The sequence below is a fragment of the Dufourea novaeangliae genome, unplaced genomic scaffold (genome assembly GCF_001272555.1).
Source record: "Dufourea novaeangliae isolate 0120121106 unplaced genomic scaffold, ASM127255v1 scaffold248, whole genome shotgun sequence".
Classification (NCBI taxonomy): Eukaryota; Metazoa; Arthropoda; class Insecta; order Hymenoptera; family Halictidae; genus Dufourea; species Dufourea novaeangliae.
In genome coordinates, this window is record NW_015374156.1 from 368,622 (window position 1) to 385,796 (window position 17,175).

Here is a 17,175-nt window from a genome sequence, read left to right on the forward strand (position 1 = left end):
TTTTGCAACTGACTCACAGGTCTTTCTAAAATAAGATAGAAAACATAGCCCAGACATCTCGTTTCTTCCGTACGTCATTTATGCGCACCGTAAGTTGCGACAACTTTGACTTACAAAACCTCTTTCCAAGTCAGAAAATGCTCATTTTCGATTTTGCAGCTCTGACAATTGTTAAATTAAGTTTATTTTCACGTAACAATACCTGCAAAAATAAACTGCAAAATCGCAAATGATAATTTTTTCACTTTGGGACTTGCTGGGCTTATTTTAATAAACACGATTTTCTATCAGATTAAGCAGAAGATATTTCGCCGCATTTAATTAGCTCAGTTTCGTAACTAAATGTGCTGCAACGAAGGGCGAAAAGTATATGGACCGAAGCAACATTTCTAACACAATTGCCAATCGAAACTAGGTCTCCAAGTATAGGGGATAGAATTTCGATGCACAAAGTCACGCGCGTCTCCAGAGTTGCATTGATAGCGTAACACACATGAAACCGATGGCCGATCGCAATAACACGTAGCATCGGAACGACAAGCACAACTGCCGACTGTTCCATTGAACTCGTTCGTCTGGTATACGTATATCCTGATTAGCTCTATCATGCACGACTGCATCTTTGCATCTCGGCGTGTACGTCTCCAAAGCTTTTCCGCCTGGGGATAGGATTTTACGGGTGAAATAAATTCCTCGGCTCTCCCTCCCCTCTCTCTCAGTTAGCAAGGATAATACAAACGAGTTTTACGAATGGCGCGGTTGGATCCGATACTATCGAGAATTCAATGCCGAGAGTTCGAAGAGGGTGCACGCCTGGAACCACCCCAGCATTTGAACACGGTGTTATCCGAACTTTCTCTTGTGTCAATATAATTTTTTAATTTAACCTATATCTATTGTACAGAATGAATTGTTAAGTGTATAAGAATTACTTTAATTTTTGAGGTAACAGTTAGATAGGGATATTGGTACTGCTCGCAGATTTTAATTAATTATTAATTAATTCTTCATATTTAATGTATGAAACTACTTTTGGTAATGACACAGATGATTAAATAATATTATGTACCAAACTGAGATGATTTTTAGGTTAAACAACGTGTAAAATATTTAAATGAAGTTGCGCTACAATCTTAAGGTAGCAGTAATTGAGACCTAACCCTAGATGTATTTTTTTCTTATTAGTCAATGGAATTATAGTACAAAGACGATTATATTTTCTTATTTGCTGCTTTATGTGTCTAGTTAAATTATTTGCAGTTCTATAAACCTAAGAAAACTTCGTGCATAGTATCCAAAGTAAGTATACTTGTTATATTTTCACTACCCCGATTTTATTTTTTATTACACGCACAATTTGAACTAAATATATTCATCTAAACTTATTATCTGGAAATTTGTTAGTAGTATTTTAATGATTTAAACATTTGTGAACAACTGTGTAAGAAGCAACTGTTGTAATATTACTGATTACAAGTTAACAACGTGACTTCGTCGATTACACGATCCAACGATCAAAATCCTGCAAGAATTCTGTGCTAACCATGGTCAACAGGACAAATCAAAGTCAGTTCCAGACGGTAAGTTGAACTTTAACAAAACTTGATCGCCCTGTCTAATTGCCAACGTGGGTGGTTACGTGGTGAAAGCCAAAGTTCGTCCTCAATCTTATTCCCTTTCCCGGTTTCGCCATCGCTCTATCCATCGTGGCTTTTTTCTTGATCCATTCCTATGTCTTCGCATATTTCATCGTGCCTCTGTGTACCCCTTTCCAGACCGTTTTGAACCCCAGATGCCCTCTACTATTCTGTCAGTTCCACTTCCTCTGTAGTAAATTTCATAGCAAATCAACTCGCTCTCCGTCGTCTACACGATCTCGTAAGTCGAGGCAAGAGTTTAGGTCTAGAGCCGTGACTGAAAGGAAATATCTTCGAGGCGATAGTATTTTGATGAACTCACTCCCGAACCTATCCTGATTCCCGACAATTTACTTCTTGTTAATTCCATTAGGATAATTTAATTTCACTTCAAGTTGACGAGATTAGTTCACCGAACCTGACGTTCGATTCTCGGATACTTGCGATCGATTTTAGTAGGGAATTGTGACGCCTATTCGATTGCAGTCTCTTTTCAACATGCAGTAACACAGAAGAGTTCGAGTGAAGTAAATATGTACGCAACTTTGAATTATATAGTCTTCCTTTTGAAAAATAAAATTACTCTCCTGTTACGTTATTACTGAACTGAAGACGTTTACGTAGATCCATGTTTCTTTAGACTGGCTAGCAAAACGAATCAGATCGGAAAATTGTTGGAAACGTTGCATTATTTACAGATAGTACCTACACAATTACCTTCTAAGTCATTTAAATAATTCGTAGAAGAATATTATACGTATTTATTATAATATAACAATCGCATGTAAAATTGGAAGAACGTAATAAAAAGTGGTTACAAGAATTCTATTTGTATGTAAGATTACACTTTATACAGGGTGAACCACCTAACGTGTTCATCTTGGTTCAATTTTTTTTTCCATGTTTTCAAGGTCATCTTCAACTGTTTGTAGATAAATCTATAATTTTTGTACGGCCCTGTTTTAGCCTTTAGTCTTCAGTTTAATATAAGACTAACCACGTATCCAATGATATATAAATGATAGGGTGAGAATTAAAATTCCATGTGTCATGGTAAATAAAACTCAATCTTATTCTGAATTCAATGAAAAGTTTTCAAACCGTTTAATTTTACGTGAAATTTAATCGTCAGAAGATTTAATAGATCGACCAAGTTTTCGAAACGGGTGCCGTGGCACAGTAGGCGCCTAAACTTCGTTTGGATTAAGAGGAACTCTATAATGATGGCGGAAAGACTAGGAGCTTCCGGCGAAACGAATCGTTTTAGGCACCGATGCAAGATCCCATCAGAATTCTCAAGATCATCCTCGCGACTACATAGTTGGGACATTATCCTGGTAACGTGATTTCCACGTTTTTCTTCTAAATGGTGACTAGGTTTCAGGGAGAATCCTTTGTGGAATATTGAATCGTCTTATAATTCCGTCTCCCCGGAAGAATTGCAATTAAAACGCTCTTCGCGCATGGTCTTTGTGAATTGAAATGAGAAATCCAGCAAATGAATCGTGAATTTAGCTCTTCAATTTATTTTCGGAACAGTTCGTTAAAGTACTAATTAAACAGTAATTGAATTTAATCGGATATTTCATGTTCAATTCGTTAGAGGCATTTATTAATTTAAAAAACCACTACAAGTCGCCATTTGTTTTAAATGAATAGATCTTACTTGATATTGTAATTTGATTTCTCTATTACACTTTCTGAATAACAACTAATTGTTTTTCACTGTTTTAGTGGTTCTTGCAATTTATAGCCTTCATAATCAGAAAATATACTTTATTTATGTTTATACAAAAACGGACTGTGCGATTATTGTTTCGTTCACTAACAGGTTAGAGAAAACAAAAATTTCCTTTCGTACGGTAATCGATTCATTTTTGTCCTAGTTTCACTTTACACCTTTGTTTTATTGGATAAAACAAAGGATAAAATACAATGTATATTAAAAAAGATATCATTTGTCAGCCTACTTTTAAGGAAAGAAAAATTCACACTTTCAACAAAGTTAGCTTTATTTGTAGAGTCTTTTAAGTGTTAGTGTTGCATTTTGTTAAATTTCACTCGACGAAATACTAAGTGCATTCGAAAATAAGCCAATCCTGTTACATAACTCGATAAAGTAGTAGCTGTTATTGGAATTTGCAGAGTAATTCGCGTTAAAACGGAAGCATTAGCATCAAATAGAGACAAATTTACTGCATTGCGAGCAGTCGATACTGTCGTGGCTGTTATTGCGATTTCAAAAGTTAGCAACGGTTATAAGCTTACAAGCGTCCGCTTCGAATACCTTGTCGGATTTTTATAGGGTAAATTGCATCTAATATCGTCTAGCCCGTAATATTGCCACTATCTCGCAAACAGTGCTAATATCTGTTGGTAATCAACTAAATTAGTGACCAAGTATGTTCATGAAGACATACGTGAATCTTGATTGTGTAAAAATTTATTGATCCGTGATAATTTTATGTAGTATTGTGAGAAGGTAAGTTTAAAAATTCAACGAATACATGAATATTTACCGGGAGTATCTAATTAATAAAATGTTTCAGCAATTTATACGGTCCCGACACTTCTTTTAATGGAAACAGTTTTTTTGTGTCTTGGCCAGCGTGCACACAATACCGCCTACCTTTTAGTGTAGTATTTGGTACAGATGGAGATAGAAAATTTGCAAAGTTACGCAGTTGAACTTTGTTTTCCCAGCATATAAACGTGACCGTTTTAAAAAATAGTGTGTCATAATATAAATACTTTGAAATTGTATTTCTTCATTTTTGTAATAAAGGCGTGTCTTAAATACAATCCTATTAAAAACAGTTTAGCAAGAAGCTTCTACAATATTCACACGGTTAAAAAGAATAAACACACATATAATTTTAAAAGCTAATAAATATATGATTTCATAAATATTTTTCAGATAGGCGATGTTATGTTCACTTCTTCACGATCCTGATTTTTACTTGTCTTGTTTTTCTCCAGTCGCGATTGAAAATCTTTAGATTATAGCAGTTATAACTTAGTGAAACACAAACAATTTCTTTTCTATCTGACAAGGGAACTTTTTTACTGTTACACCGGAGAATGAAAAATATTACTTCTGTGTTTGGTAGTCCACTAAGCTGTTATTAAAAGTGAATAACTGTAAGTGTCCGTTTTTTTATTTAGCCACGATTGGCATCAAAATTAGTAACATGGGTGATACTGTATCAAATGACGAATTAGACGAATAAACCAAAAATGACTGCTTTGATTTGATTATTTTATTACAAGAACCCTTCAAAAATGAATTTCTTCTGCGAAAAAACTGTATTTCGTGAATACTGTTACGATGTAATATAGTAGAAGAGACATTCTTTATTTCCGAGATTTACACGAGCGTAAAAGCGAGTAAGTCGCTGACGGATAAACGCATCGACTATGTAGGTGAAGTATTAGAACAAATGTAAAATAGTAGTTGTATTTAGAAGCATGTTTCTTTCTGCTTGAAATGAATATAACTTATATTATTACACCAATACTAAACTACGTAATCCAAATTTTTAGTTTACTTCACTTAATATTTTTACCAACTTTGATGCCCTGTATCTTGGTCGAATTAAAAACGGACACCAACGGTTTCTCAGATTTAATAAGGGCTAGGTGGACTACAAAACGCACACAAAATTTTGTATTTCCCGACTTACGAGCAAAAAACGTTCCTTGTGTGACTAATTAGATAAAAATATCAATTATCCTTCAGTTGAGAACGATTTGAATTTGGATAGACGATATTAGGTGCGCTCACACCATATCTCGAAGGAAATCTGCGCAGACGTCCTATTGACACCCAAAACCGATTCAGGCCCGTTGCGAAAAGTTACTTTTTTAAACTGACTTTCCGAGGAAGGCGATACGCTGCGCTTCGTATCTCGTTAGCGAACACCGGAAACTTTATATTAATCCAATCGTGTTAGTCGGCTCGCTGCTTACGGAACAAATAATTAGTCAACGCGCAGTGCTGTCAATAAGTTTTCAGCGAAATTCAGTTTCATATTGCAACTCACGTCTACCTTATTAATGTCAATATCCCCCAAACCGTCGATCAACTCGGGATCGAAATAGCCTGAGCCGGGGTCCGCTTCTGGTGAGAACTATAAAAGAAATTCTCGTTAGCACTTTTTTGTTTATTATCCTATTCGCGAAACATGTTGCGATATTTATGCCACTCGGTTCAGTAACATATTCCCGTTAGAAATTTATTGAATATCTTGCAACTAGCTTGCCCTCTATTACAGAGTAGAGTTTCATTATAACTTTGATGTTATTGTACGCAGTTTTATATTAATTTCAGTGACAATTTGTAGAGAACAACGTTTTCAATTAAATACAGGATCTTTACAGTTTAACGGAAAAATATTTTGTATGAGAAAATAGCATAAATAATGGGTATAGAGTAATTAAGTGAGTACAAGTACCTTATTACACTCTGTTTTAAATTTCTTCAAAATATTATAGGTGCCGTAACTCACTTATAACGTGGCAGTTTATATCATCCGTAATTAAACTGGAAGCATCGATAAGTAACTTGAAATTAAATACCATTAATGGTACGGTCTGCTAATGAATGTTCGTGACGATTATGTTTTATCGGCGATATTAAAAGGTTGTCTTGAGTATCTCTAATATTCGACTATATAGAAGCCCTTATGTTGATTGTACGTGAAACGAAATACAAAAAAATTTACATACAGGAAAATATTGGTGTCAAGGTACACGTAATAGTGAATTAAACAGGTGTAAATGGTGAGGTGATGCATAGTCAAATAAATTGATCGCTTATGAGAGTGTCTATGACTCTATTACGAGTTGGAGTTTGGTACACAAATATCTATGTTGAGTTAATTTGCGTAATTTTCTCTAGATCCTAAAGTGTTTTTATTCGTCTACCATGATTTTTATACGCCTTACTGGTCCAAATTCACGTACCTATAAATCGACTTATGTAAATATTCATTATAATTCAATTCACGGAATTATTGGGATAATATTTATCACAGATGCTTTTACTAGAATACAAGTTTTGTAAACTAGTAGCTCTGCTCGCTGGTCCAATGTAAACTGGACCATTATAAAACAATACATAGATTGTATTTCTACGCTTTGCTCTTATCACTGTTCCGATCGTATATCGCAGCTCCGACATAAACGTACCCTTAATCAATATTTTGTGTTTAAAACTCGTTAACAAGAATATTACATTTGTATAGTAATTATGTGGACACGAATTAACCGTAATCTATCTACCCTATGAGATTTAAGTCTTCAGAAACGAGATATTCAAGCGATTAACGATTGGACAGATTTGCGCGACAACGAAATAGCGGAAAAGTCAAACGTTCGGATTGAAATTAGAAAACAATCCAATCGAATGTTCTATCCGTGTGTATGTGCGCGCGCGTCCACGTGTGTATAATGCACTTTACATAGCATTAACGTGCTTGCTGTCAACTCACACATGTCCAGAGCAGTTCAGCGAGCTTAATTAATCTCATTTCAGCGATTTCAGATCTGCCGTGAGCCCTTTTCAATTATTCAAATACCGAAGATCCTGCCTCAATTCCGCGTGCGCTTTGCACAGGCGCTTTGAAGGGTAGTTTGTTTAATCCCGTGGCTTAAAATTCATTAATATCTTACGAACCGCCTGCCTGAAATACGATTATTCGAAATAGAGTTGACTAAACATTTATCGTGTAAATGTTTAAGTGCCGGGTCAGTGTAAAAGTTTTTATGGATTTTCTGCAGATCATACGATCGTCATGGTTTTATGGAAACAACAAATAATTATGTCAATGTAATACGGCCAATTGTTGTTTAGAACAAAGATTGATGCGATCGAGTGTTTTATTGTTTAAAAAAAAAATTTCATAATTTATGTGGTATACTGAAAATTTATTAATATAATTTGATTATAGAAATTCAATAAAGAATAATCTAAAAATTTGTTTATTAGGATAACTTTTTAAAATAATTATATTATAAAAGAATCATTATGTATTTCATTAAATTATTATTAAATTATAATTAAAATTATTATTAGTCTAACAGTTTAGACAAAACCCATCAAAACTTTTGCACTGACCTTTTGGGTCTTTCTCTTTTAGAAAAACTTTGAAATCTGTCTGTTTACTTCTTTAAATAGTAAAGGTCAACGTCGTGTGTGATTCTTAATCAAATGATGAATTTTCGGTTCAGAAAGTATCAAATTAGTATATACGTAATCACTTTATATTCTACGTACTTCAGTAAAAACGTATTCAATTCTTTTTAACTTTGCACAGCAGTTATATTAGGTTTTTGGTACACTTTTAACGTTGGCTGTAAATAAGTTTATATTTGAAACCATTGATGTTGGATCTTGTTATACACGAAATGCCCTGAACGGAAGTTTCAGGGTGGGTCACCAGTGACGCACGAGGCACGGAACGTATTAATATGATTTTATAGACTGTACTCGTCAGATACACACGATTTCTTTTGAACGACTGTTTGAATCGTAAAATAGACTAAGAGAATGTATTTTTTATTACACTTTGGTATAATCATACTTAAAGATTGAAGATCCATTGTTTTCGATGTTATAATTCAATTTCTATATCGTTTTAACCTTCGGGTGTCACCCCTCATTTTTCGAACGTAGTTGACACACTATGTCGATTCGCCCTAAGCTAATTTTCAATCAGCTGCTGTTTAAAAACTATTTGTTAAATTTAGTCGCAAAAATTTCCGACATACAGTTTGAACATTTTAGAATACATTTTCATTGCTAAAAATTAACATTTAAAGTATCATTACGTACAAATAAATCCTTGAAGAAAAACTTAAAAAAAATATTTTTTAGCTAAAAAGTTATAGTTCTACTCTTTAAATATGCTACTTTAATAACAAAAATAATTTTGTATGGAGCATTCAAAAAAGATATCTATTTTGCATACTGAGGACATTTTATGGGTTGAAAATATCATGCCTTTGTATAGGAGAAATATATTCATTCTTATCCTAAGTATGCAACATTTAATTTTATCAATAAAAAAGTATATTGAATCAAAAACAAGTTATATCAAATTACTTTAAATGTTTAACATTTTAAGTTCGTTATTATTGAAGATGACATACTGAAGGCGTCGTGCACGTAAGTTGTACGCTATTGTCTCGTTATACATTAACTGTCGTGTCCTTATTGTCACTTTAATAAAAAAAAATTCGTATAAACATAATGTTACTTTTACTTTTCTGAGCACTTCTTTACGTCAAAATCACTATATTCGAGTTGGAGCAAATACGACGCCTGTGTCACACTGGGTACAATTTAATCCTACGTCACCTTCGACTGCCAAAAACACACTAAAGCTTCCCCATACTCGGGAAGTGTCTCTATCTGTGGAAGATACTTGAAATTACTACTACATAGCGCCAATAGTACGATTTTAAATCATGCCTCAAAGATCTTCAAAGGTAAATTTTGGGTCATTTCGACCCAATGTGACAACCGAAGGTTAAACTTGCAAGATAATTTAACATACCTATTTATAATAATATTTATATCTACCACCACTAAATATAATATTTCTTACTACAGCATATTGTAAATAGTTGTTCAAAAATTTTGTTATCACATTTAACAATGTATTCGTAAAGTGCGTAATGTGCACGTATTCTGATTTATATTTGAATGAATATGAAAGAAACTGCATATGTATATACACATCAGTAAGTTTATACTATTGACAATCATACATAAAATGTAACGGAGTATTATATTATTTGAAATATTCAGAATACATTGAAACTGTACTTTCTACTCCAATCATAAGTAATAATTCAGAAGCGCACCGAATTTTTACACACCGTGAAATTGTTAATTACATCGTGAAATCGTGAAGCAAGGTATCGTTCTGTTTACATACTATACAAAGTTTGCATATAAATTGCGTTCGAATTCGCTTACCCCGTTTAATGAAAATCGATTAATTTTTATGCACAGATAATACCGGAGGTTATTATTTAACGCCGTGGCCTGTCGTATTATTGACCGGCGCTGTTTTATTTATGAGATCTGGTTTGAACTGCGGAGCTTGTTAAAATGGATCATCCCAATGGAAAATGGTTTTGTGATTTCAATGTAATTAAGTGTGTCACAGTTATCAAAAACATGTAATTTAATCGCGAAAATGTTACTTCTAATATTGGTACTTTAAAAGTGGTAAGGAATAAATAAATAAGAAGATTGTTGTAGTTTCAATTAACTCAGCAGTCTTTATAAGATCCACAGCTCGATCAAGACTTTTACGAAGATTCTGCTAAACGAATAATGTCGGAAAGAGGAGCAGCCTATTTTGCACAAACTGCGTTATCTGAATAGCAGTAACTTTTTACTATATTTAAATCGGATAATTTCTCATCTTAGTAAGGTACATTTAAATTTAATAAATTCAGTAATTATATAATTGAAGCTACTATGAAATTAAATTTTAATTTCGCATATTCTGTACAAGGAAACTTCCCATCGTCTTTTATTTATATCTCTCTTTACATATTTAATGTAGTTAATGTCACGCTTTCACGGTGATGTAGCATATTCCAAATTTGATTGGAATAGATTTATCCGGTTTTGCATCGCGAGCTCGAGATTTCATGTCTTGTATCAATTTGTGTTTCAATATCCAGGCTAATCCTAAAACTTAATCCGCGCTAAAATCAGTCTTGGTAGATCAATGAATGCGTTGAACAGGATTTTCACGTTTTAATTATTTAATTCTTTTCAGGTTAAGTGGATTTCAAATAATAATATGTTAGAATAGAATTATACAACCAATCATTAATTATATATCACAATTATGTACTTACAAATTTTAAATTACACGAAATTGCATAATACAATTCCATAATTTATTTTATTCATACGTTTATTATAGATGTTTCACATTTGTTGGTAACTCAGTGTTATTAATAAAATGAAACAATTTCCGCTGTACAATAAATAATAATATTACTCAATTGACTGTCAACGTTCATGCTAATATTTTATATGCAATATATACAATATTAATTTCCAATGGTGTGTAATACTACAATGTCCAATGGTAGTCCATAAGAACTGAATAAATAAACAACATAATAGTAATATATTTCGACGTCAAATAATAAATCCACGTATGAAAAATTTCCCATCTTTTCCTCGATTACTGATTACAAAATAAGATGACAGCAATAAAAGGACGGATTGCGAGTTTCCACTGATCAAAAAATTTGTAGCTCTGATTTTCCGATAATTTAAATGATTCCGAGTTTTTTTTTCCATATAACGATACTTTATCGATTACAATTGGCACGACCTGCTTTTTCGGAATTACCTTCGGATATCGAAAAACCGTACCTTTAAGTGCCCTGCTCTCGGCGTAGGAGAGCATCCTCGACCTCGATCTATCACAGCGAACTCCAAAATATTCAACGTCGCGTCGAGGCGAAATATCACCCGCGCGATTTCGCGAACAAGTCAACAAGAACGCGGAAGCATACGTCAGACAATATTTCGTCACCGGTTCCCAAGGACTTTGGATTTTTCATGCGGAAAACTCGCATTACTCTGTTCAACTTTTACGTGATGGCCTGCGAATCCGTCCCTTTTTATCAGATTTTCGCTTTGTTTCGGGCATAAGTGGCGCGAGAAACAAACGCGCGTTTCTAGATATAAAAACGACTACAAAGTAAGAAATATTTGGTAGGGGAGATTCAGGACGAGTCTGACAATTTTTTTTTAGACAAATGCCAATAGACCAACAATCGTCTTCTTCCATCTTTATACACTAATTTCATCTGTCGTATCCTATTGAATTTAGCTTAAATGTTCATCTTTTAAAATGCACGTGGAAGGAATGACCCAATTTAAGTGAGATTAATTCTCTGCCTTAATTACCTTTAGCGTTTAACATAACTAATTTTGCTGTTATGTTAAATAGTACTTTGAAACGGGTTGTGTAATATTGCAATAAAGCAAGGAGCTATGTTAATGATTTTCTTACATAAAAGTAACGTCAATCTGACCTATCAATAAAATCGCTCTTTTCTTAGATATCGCCTCATATTTATCAGAAAGATAATTCAAGACCAAATCAATCTATAATAATAATAGAAGCAAATTCAACAGTAATGTCTGTGTATACAATTTTTGAAAATTAATAATAAAACTACTTATAATCACTTCTGTTTAATTTATAAATTTCGGTAATTCTCTGCTACTCTTAAATAGGTCTTTCGTTTCACGGAATGACAATAAACTACTTTGCATAAAACCACGAAAACTTGTCCCCTATTACAATAATTTTTTCTACTATTACTTGTTATAGTGCTGTCCAGGATAAGCTATAGAGTTGAGAGGACCTCTCTTCGTTGACTCTTTATTCCAGTTTGCTGGTGATAAACTCGCAATTTGCCAGTGCTTGTTGATAACTTGATATTACGGAGCTTGTTAGAAATTAGATGTGATTGTGGATGGCGATGCGGTGTGATTTCGACTAAGTTACCAGAACTTGGTAAAACACTTAAACTTTTAAATGTAACAAGATATGATTCATGTGTACGTACGTACGAGTTACGTTCTATTTGCGTGATGGATGTGTGTTCCCTAAGTTCTGAACATGTTCTGTTGTATATTGGCGTGTATATTTGCTTGTTGACGTAGTTCAGTTTCTGATTAGTTATATGTGTGTTGTGTGGTAGCGGAGATGAAGATTTCTGGTTGATCTATGTTTCTGTGGGTATGGTTATACAATGCGAACGTAGTGGGGCCTGTACGTGTATTGTTTCTGGGTTTCCTGGAAATCAGCTTTGCATGGTAATAAATAACTGTTTCAATCCATCGACAGTTTAGCCCAAGTGAGAGTCGAGCACGGCGACGTACAGTGTGACGAATCCTGTAAAAACTGTGACATGAACAAAAATTTCAATTTCGGATTTTTTTACTTTTTTTAACTATCTCAATATAATCCTTGGACATTAAAGAACAGGGAATCGCAAAGAAAAAATTTGTTCAAGGTGTGTAAATTCTGATTTTTCAACGATTTGTGCGTACACTTTTCGAGACTCTTACTTTTTGAATTAAAACATCTAATATTAGAATCCAGAACAATTTTTCATTTATACTATCATTCAGAAACTTAAAAATCGATGATTAGTTTTGGAAATTTTACCTACTAAAAAAGTTTATACGTTTTTGTTAATATAGTGAAAAGTCCGAGGATTTTCGAAAATTCTACATTAAGGAACTATAAAACCATACTGTGATTACCTGCGACCACGACAATAAATCGTGTTTAAATAAATGGAGAGAGGACGTAACAGGGTGAATTTATGTTTTACACAATTTTTATAATTTCGTTATTGTCAAAATTGTACATATAAATTCGGGAAAATTTTCGAATTGTTATTTTATGTACCAGTCTTTTGATTTCAGAAATGTTACCCCCTAGATACACCATTAGAGGAGCCTCATCTGTACAATATCATCTGTTTAGAGCTACCACATATTTGACACCATGAACACCTCACATTCAATTACCTAACAAGGAAAATTAAAGAACAAAATAAAATTTTGTAATACATTAATTAAACAAATGATTTGAAACAAAATTATTCATATGCTACAATTACTTTTTCTAAGACAAGCGATGTAAAAAAAAATTTGATAAATATATAATTAGTCGTTTACAATAAAATTGGATGTCCAGAAATTTACCCCTTTCGTCCCACTGTGCGACGCGACGCGCCAAGAACTAATACCATTTTCTTCTAAAATAAAACATCACAGTCTCCCCTTATCAATATGTTCAATGAATATCCCTTAATTGCTTGCTCCTCTCCCACGTTGACTATTGGAGATCACAGATGAGGCAGAAGCAGTTTAAGGGGAACACACAGAACACTGTGGAAGTGGTAAAATTTCAATTTTCACCGAAATGCATTATCGTATTCGACAGTATACTTGTTGGCGGATATATAAAGCAGTTGTAAAATTAGTCACCCAAGGACTGGCATCCTTTGATACGAAGGATCTGCTTTTAACTCTTTCGCTCCAGGGCATGGCAAGAATTGCAGACAAGTTCAATTCACAGTATATTTATGTTTTTCATCCTCAAGATTACGAATTGGAAATCGAAAACTGACTATCGTGAAATATAGAAAAGTTATACATTTTGAAAAAAAAATAGGTTTTTTTTTCATATCATGTATACGAACGCGCACGCTGCTGGATGCAACCACGGAGAGTGGTCGTTTAATATCGTTCTCGTTAAATAGGGAGGCAAACTGAAAAATCGACTCGTTTCTTTCACCTGGTGCCTTCGTGGAAAGCCATAACCTTCATGGTAATGGTCGTCGTGGATTATTCTCGAGTGCATGTCGCGAATTATCATCGTTTCTCACAGCGTTTCGAAAACGCGTACGAATGCCCCCCGACTGTCTTTCGAATTCACGATCGTGTGTTTCGAATAACAATAATTTCGCTGCGCGAAATGGGAAGAGAATGTGGCTTGAACATTACTGAAAGCTGTACACCTGAATTCTGTTTTTCATCGTGGGCACTTGGCCCCCTTTTACTCGCGTTTGGAAACTCGCTATATGCATATCTGCTTTATTACATACCTCTGTTTTACAATTCCTTACCATACACCTGACAGTAGCTCGAATCTGTTCTTTGTACATATTTCTCTTTGGATACGTCGTAATTCATTTATGAGCGAACGATAAACGAATGTAAGATACCGTGGTATTAATTCTTTTAAAAACTTCAGGAATTTAATTTCTGTCATCTGTCTTTGAAAGAATAAATTGTAGATTACACGGAGATGACAATGTATACAATGCTAACATTTGAAGCTTCATTTTTGGAATGACATTTCATGCTATTTTATACATTTAAAATTTTAATATATTTACTGAAATGAAAATTTGTATATGTAAGGAATGGGGGTAGCTTATTATTTTAGAATGGTGTTTTGCTGCTTGCAATATTACATTTTTTAATAATTTGAAATAACTAATCGAATTTGTAGAACATTATACATACGTTTTAATACACAAAATTAGAAAGATTCCTCAAGTAAGTTGGTAAAATAATACTGGGATATATTTCCGAAAAGGTTCATCCTTCGATATTCACAAAACTTGGTAAAATCGTCCCAAATACTCTCAAATGATCATATGTACAAGATTTCTTGGCGCAGTGTAAATTAACTGAGATGACACTGAAATAATAAAAATATTTTTGTATACTAAACACACGAACTGCCGTAACACCTAGAAAGACCCACGTTACCTTGCAGCTGAAGTACAACATCTCTTAGTTAGGCAATAATATTTTCTGACACAGGGACCATTTGTTGTATGTGTGACCCACCCACATAATGAGATACAAAACACGCTTCAGCGGGGTGCAGGGGCAAAGGCTTCATCTAAACTAACAATGAATAATTACCCCATTATTTTAGCGTTATGTCAGTTAATTTTCAAATACGTCCCAAAATCTTTTACATATGTTCATTTAGAAGTATTTGAGACAATTTTACTGAATTTCGTGAAAAGCGGTGGGTGGATCTTTTCGGAACTGCAGCCAATTAATGACAGGATTATAAGGAAAGTTTCAGTAATTATTCCGCTGACGATTGCATTCATCCGATTGCGTCTTCCGTTGAAAGGAACGACAAGGTTTCTCACGAATCCAAATCGTCACGGATAAGTTCTATAGTTTAAACGATTAATTATAAGCTGCCTGAAGTATACAGGGTGGTTCGCTCATCTCTTGCACCTAAAATATCTCCTCCGTTTTTAGGAGTACGAAAAACTGTCTCGAGTGAAATTATTCTATTTAAAAGGATGTATATTATGTTATAATATAGCCTTTTTCAAGGCTATTTTTTCTTCATATTTCAAGGTTATCTCCATTTTTTTTTGTATTATGAATCATTCTACCACTAATTTAACAACCTAGATTATTATGATTCGGATATGACCTAGAAAGTGAAAAATTACATGTTTCCTAAATGTGACATTTACTGTTTTCGAAGACATTTTGAAGTCTAGAAAAGCAAGCAGTGAGTATTCTTTCAAATACATAAAATCACTGATTTTATACTGTTTTTACACTATTTTGATAATTAGATAACGATATACCTTCTACCTGGAGAAACATGTTCAAGACGACAAAACTAATTTTTCATGTTCAAAGTCATTTCAAGGTGATAAGAGTCTGGCTTATTGAATTTGTAATAGAATGTTCTATAATGCTATGTATCAGGTCTTATCTAACGAAAAAATCCAGATAACTTTGATATCTCGAAAAAATGACCTTAAAAAAGCTGTTCTATCAATCATAATATACATATACACTTTTCAATCGAATAATTCCATCGAAGACAATTTGCTCTACTTCCAAAAATGGCGAAGATATTTTAGATGTAAGAGCTAAGCGAACCACCCTGTATAGTAGACAGAGATATGCAGTACTGCATAACTGCGTCATTTCGAAAAGAGATCCTTTACGAAAGTCGGTCGTTTCTGTAACAAATGGTCGTCACACCGAAGGAAGGAATTAAGCTTGAATTAAGAGGATGTCATTAGCAACTTTTACATTATTACTACTTCGTCAAAGATTTATACGATGAATAGTTCATGAAATGGTTATTATACCGCGGGGAAGTCTTCATACATGAAACAGTTAGGGAACGTAGACCATTCATGTCAGGCTTTAGTTTTCAGTGATACATTTAAGTCATCATGAATGAAACAGAATGATAGGGACATTGGTTATACGACAATCACGTGTGTATCGCTAAAATACAGGATGAGTCAGTAAGAACTACTATCTAAAATAACTCGTTATCTATCTGGTTTTATCCGAAACGTTTCGATCAATTATGTAGTATTTTAAGGGACACATCGCAAGGATATAATTTGATTTTTCTATATCTTATTTTTTTTTGAGATATGAAGGTGAATTTGCGTTTTTCTAAGGTTGATGCATCTTTTTTTCAATAACTATCTTTTAGCATGATGGTATTAAAAAAAAGATGCATTGACCTTGAAAAAACTCAAGGTCACCTTGACATCTAAAAAAGAAATAAGATATAAAAAAGTTAAATTCTATCCATCCGACGCGTTCCTTAAAACTCTACATAATTTATTAAAAGGTTTTCTGATATCACCAATATGTAACGAGTTACATTGGATAGTATTTCTTATTGACTCACCCCGTATATGTTAAATACCTGTATTATATTAATATGTATAATATATATTTATATAATACAGGAAATGTTACATTTTGAAGCGCATGATGGTGATATTACCACAATTATAACATTGCAGTTGAAACAATATTCTCATTAAATTATTTTCAGTTAATGTGGATTAAGTTAATAAAAGAACAGAGTAACCAAAATTGGCTATCTAGAGAAACGAAATTATTGACTATAATAATATACCTATGTATATTGACTGAATCTAAAAA

General features: G+C 33.5%; 1 protein-coding gene across 1 annotated transcript in view; it reads right to left on the reverse strand.

Moving 5' to 3' along the window:
- Nucleotides 1-17,175, reverse strand: part of LOC107191882 (collagen alpha-2(IX) chain-like) — an 81,160-nt gene that overhangs the window by 40,133 nt on the left and 23,852 nt on the right. The window contains exon 3 of the mRNA XM_015581024.1: nt 5,687-5,767. Coding sequence (XP_015436510.1) covers nt 5,687-5,767 — 81 coding nt within the window. The remainder of the gene's footprint in view (nt 1-5,686; nt 5,768-17,175) is intronic.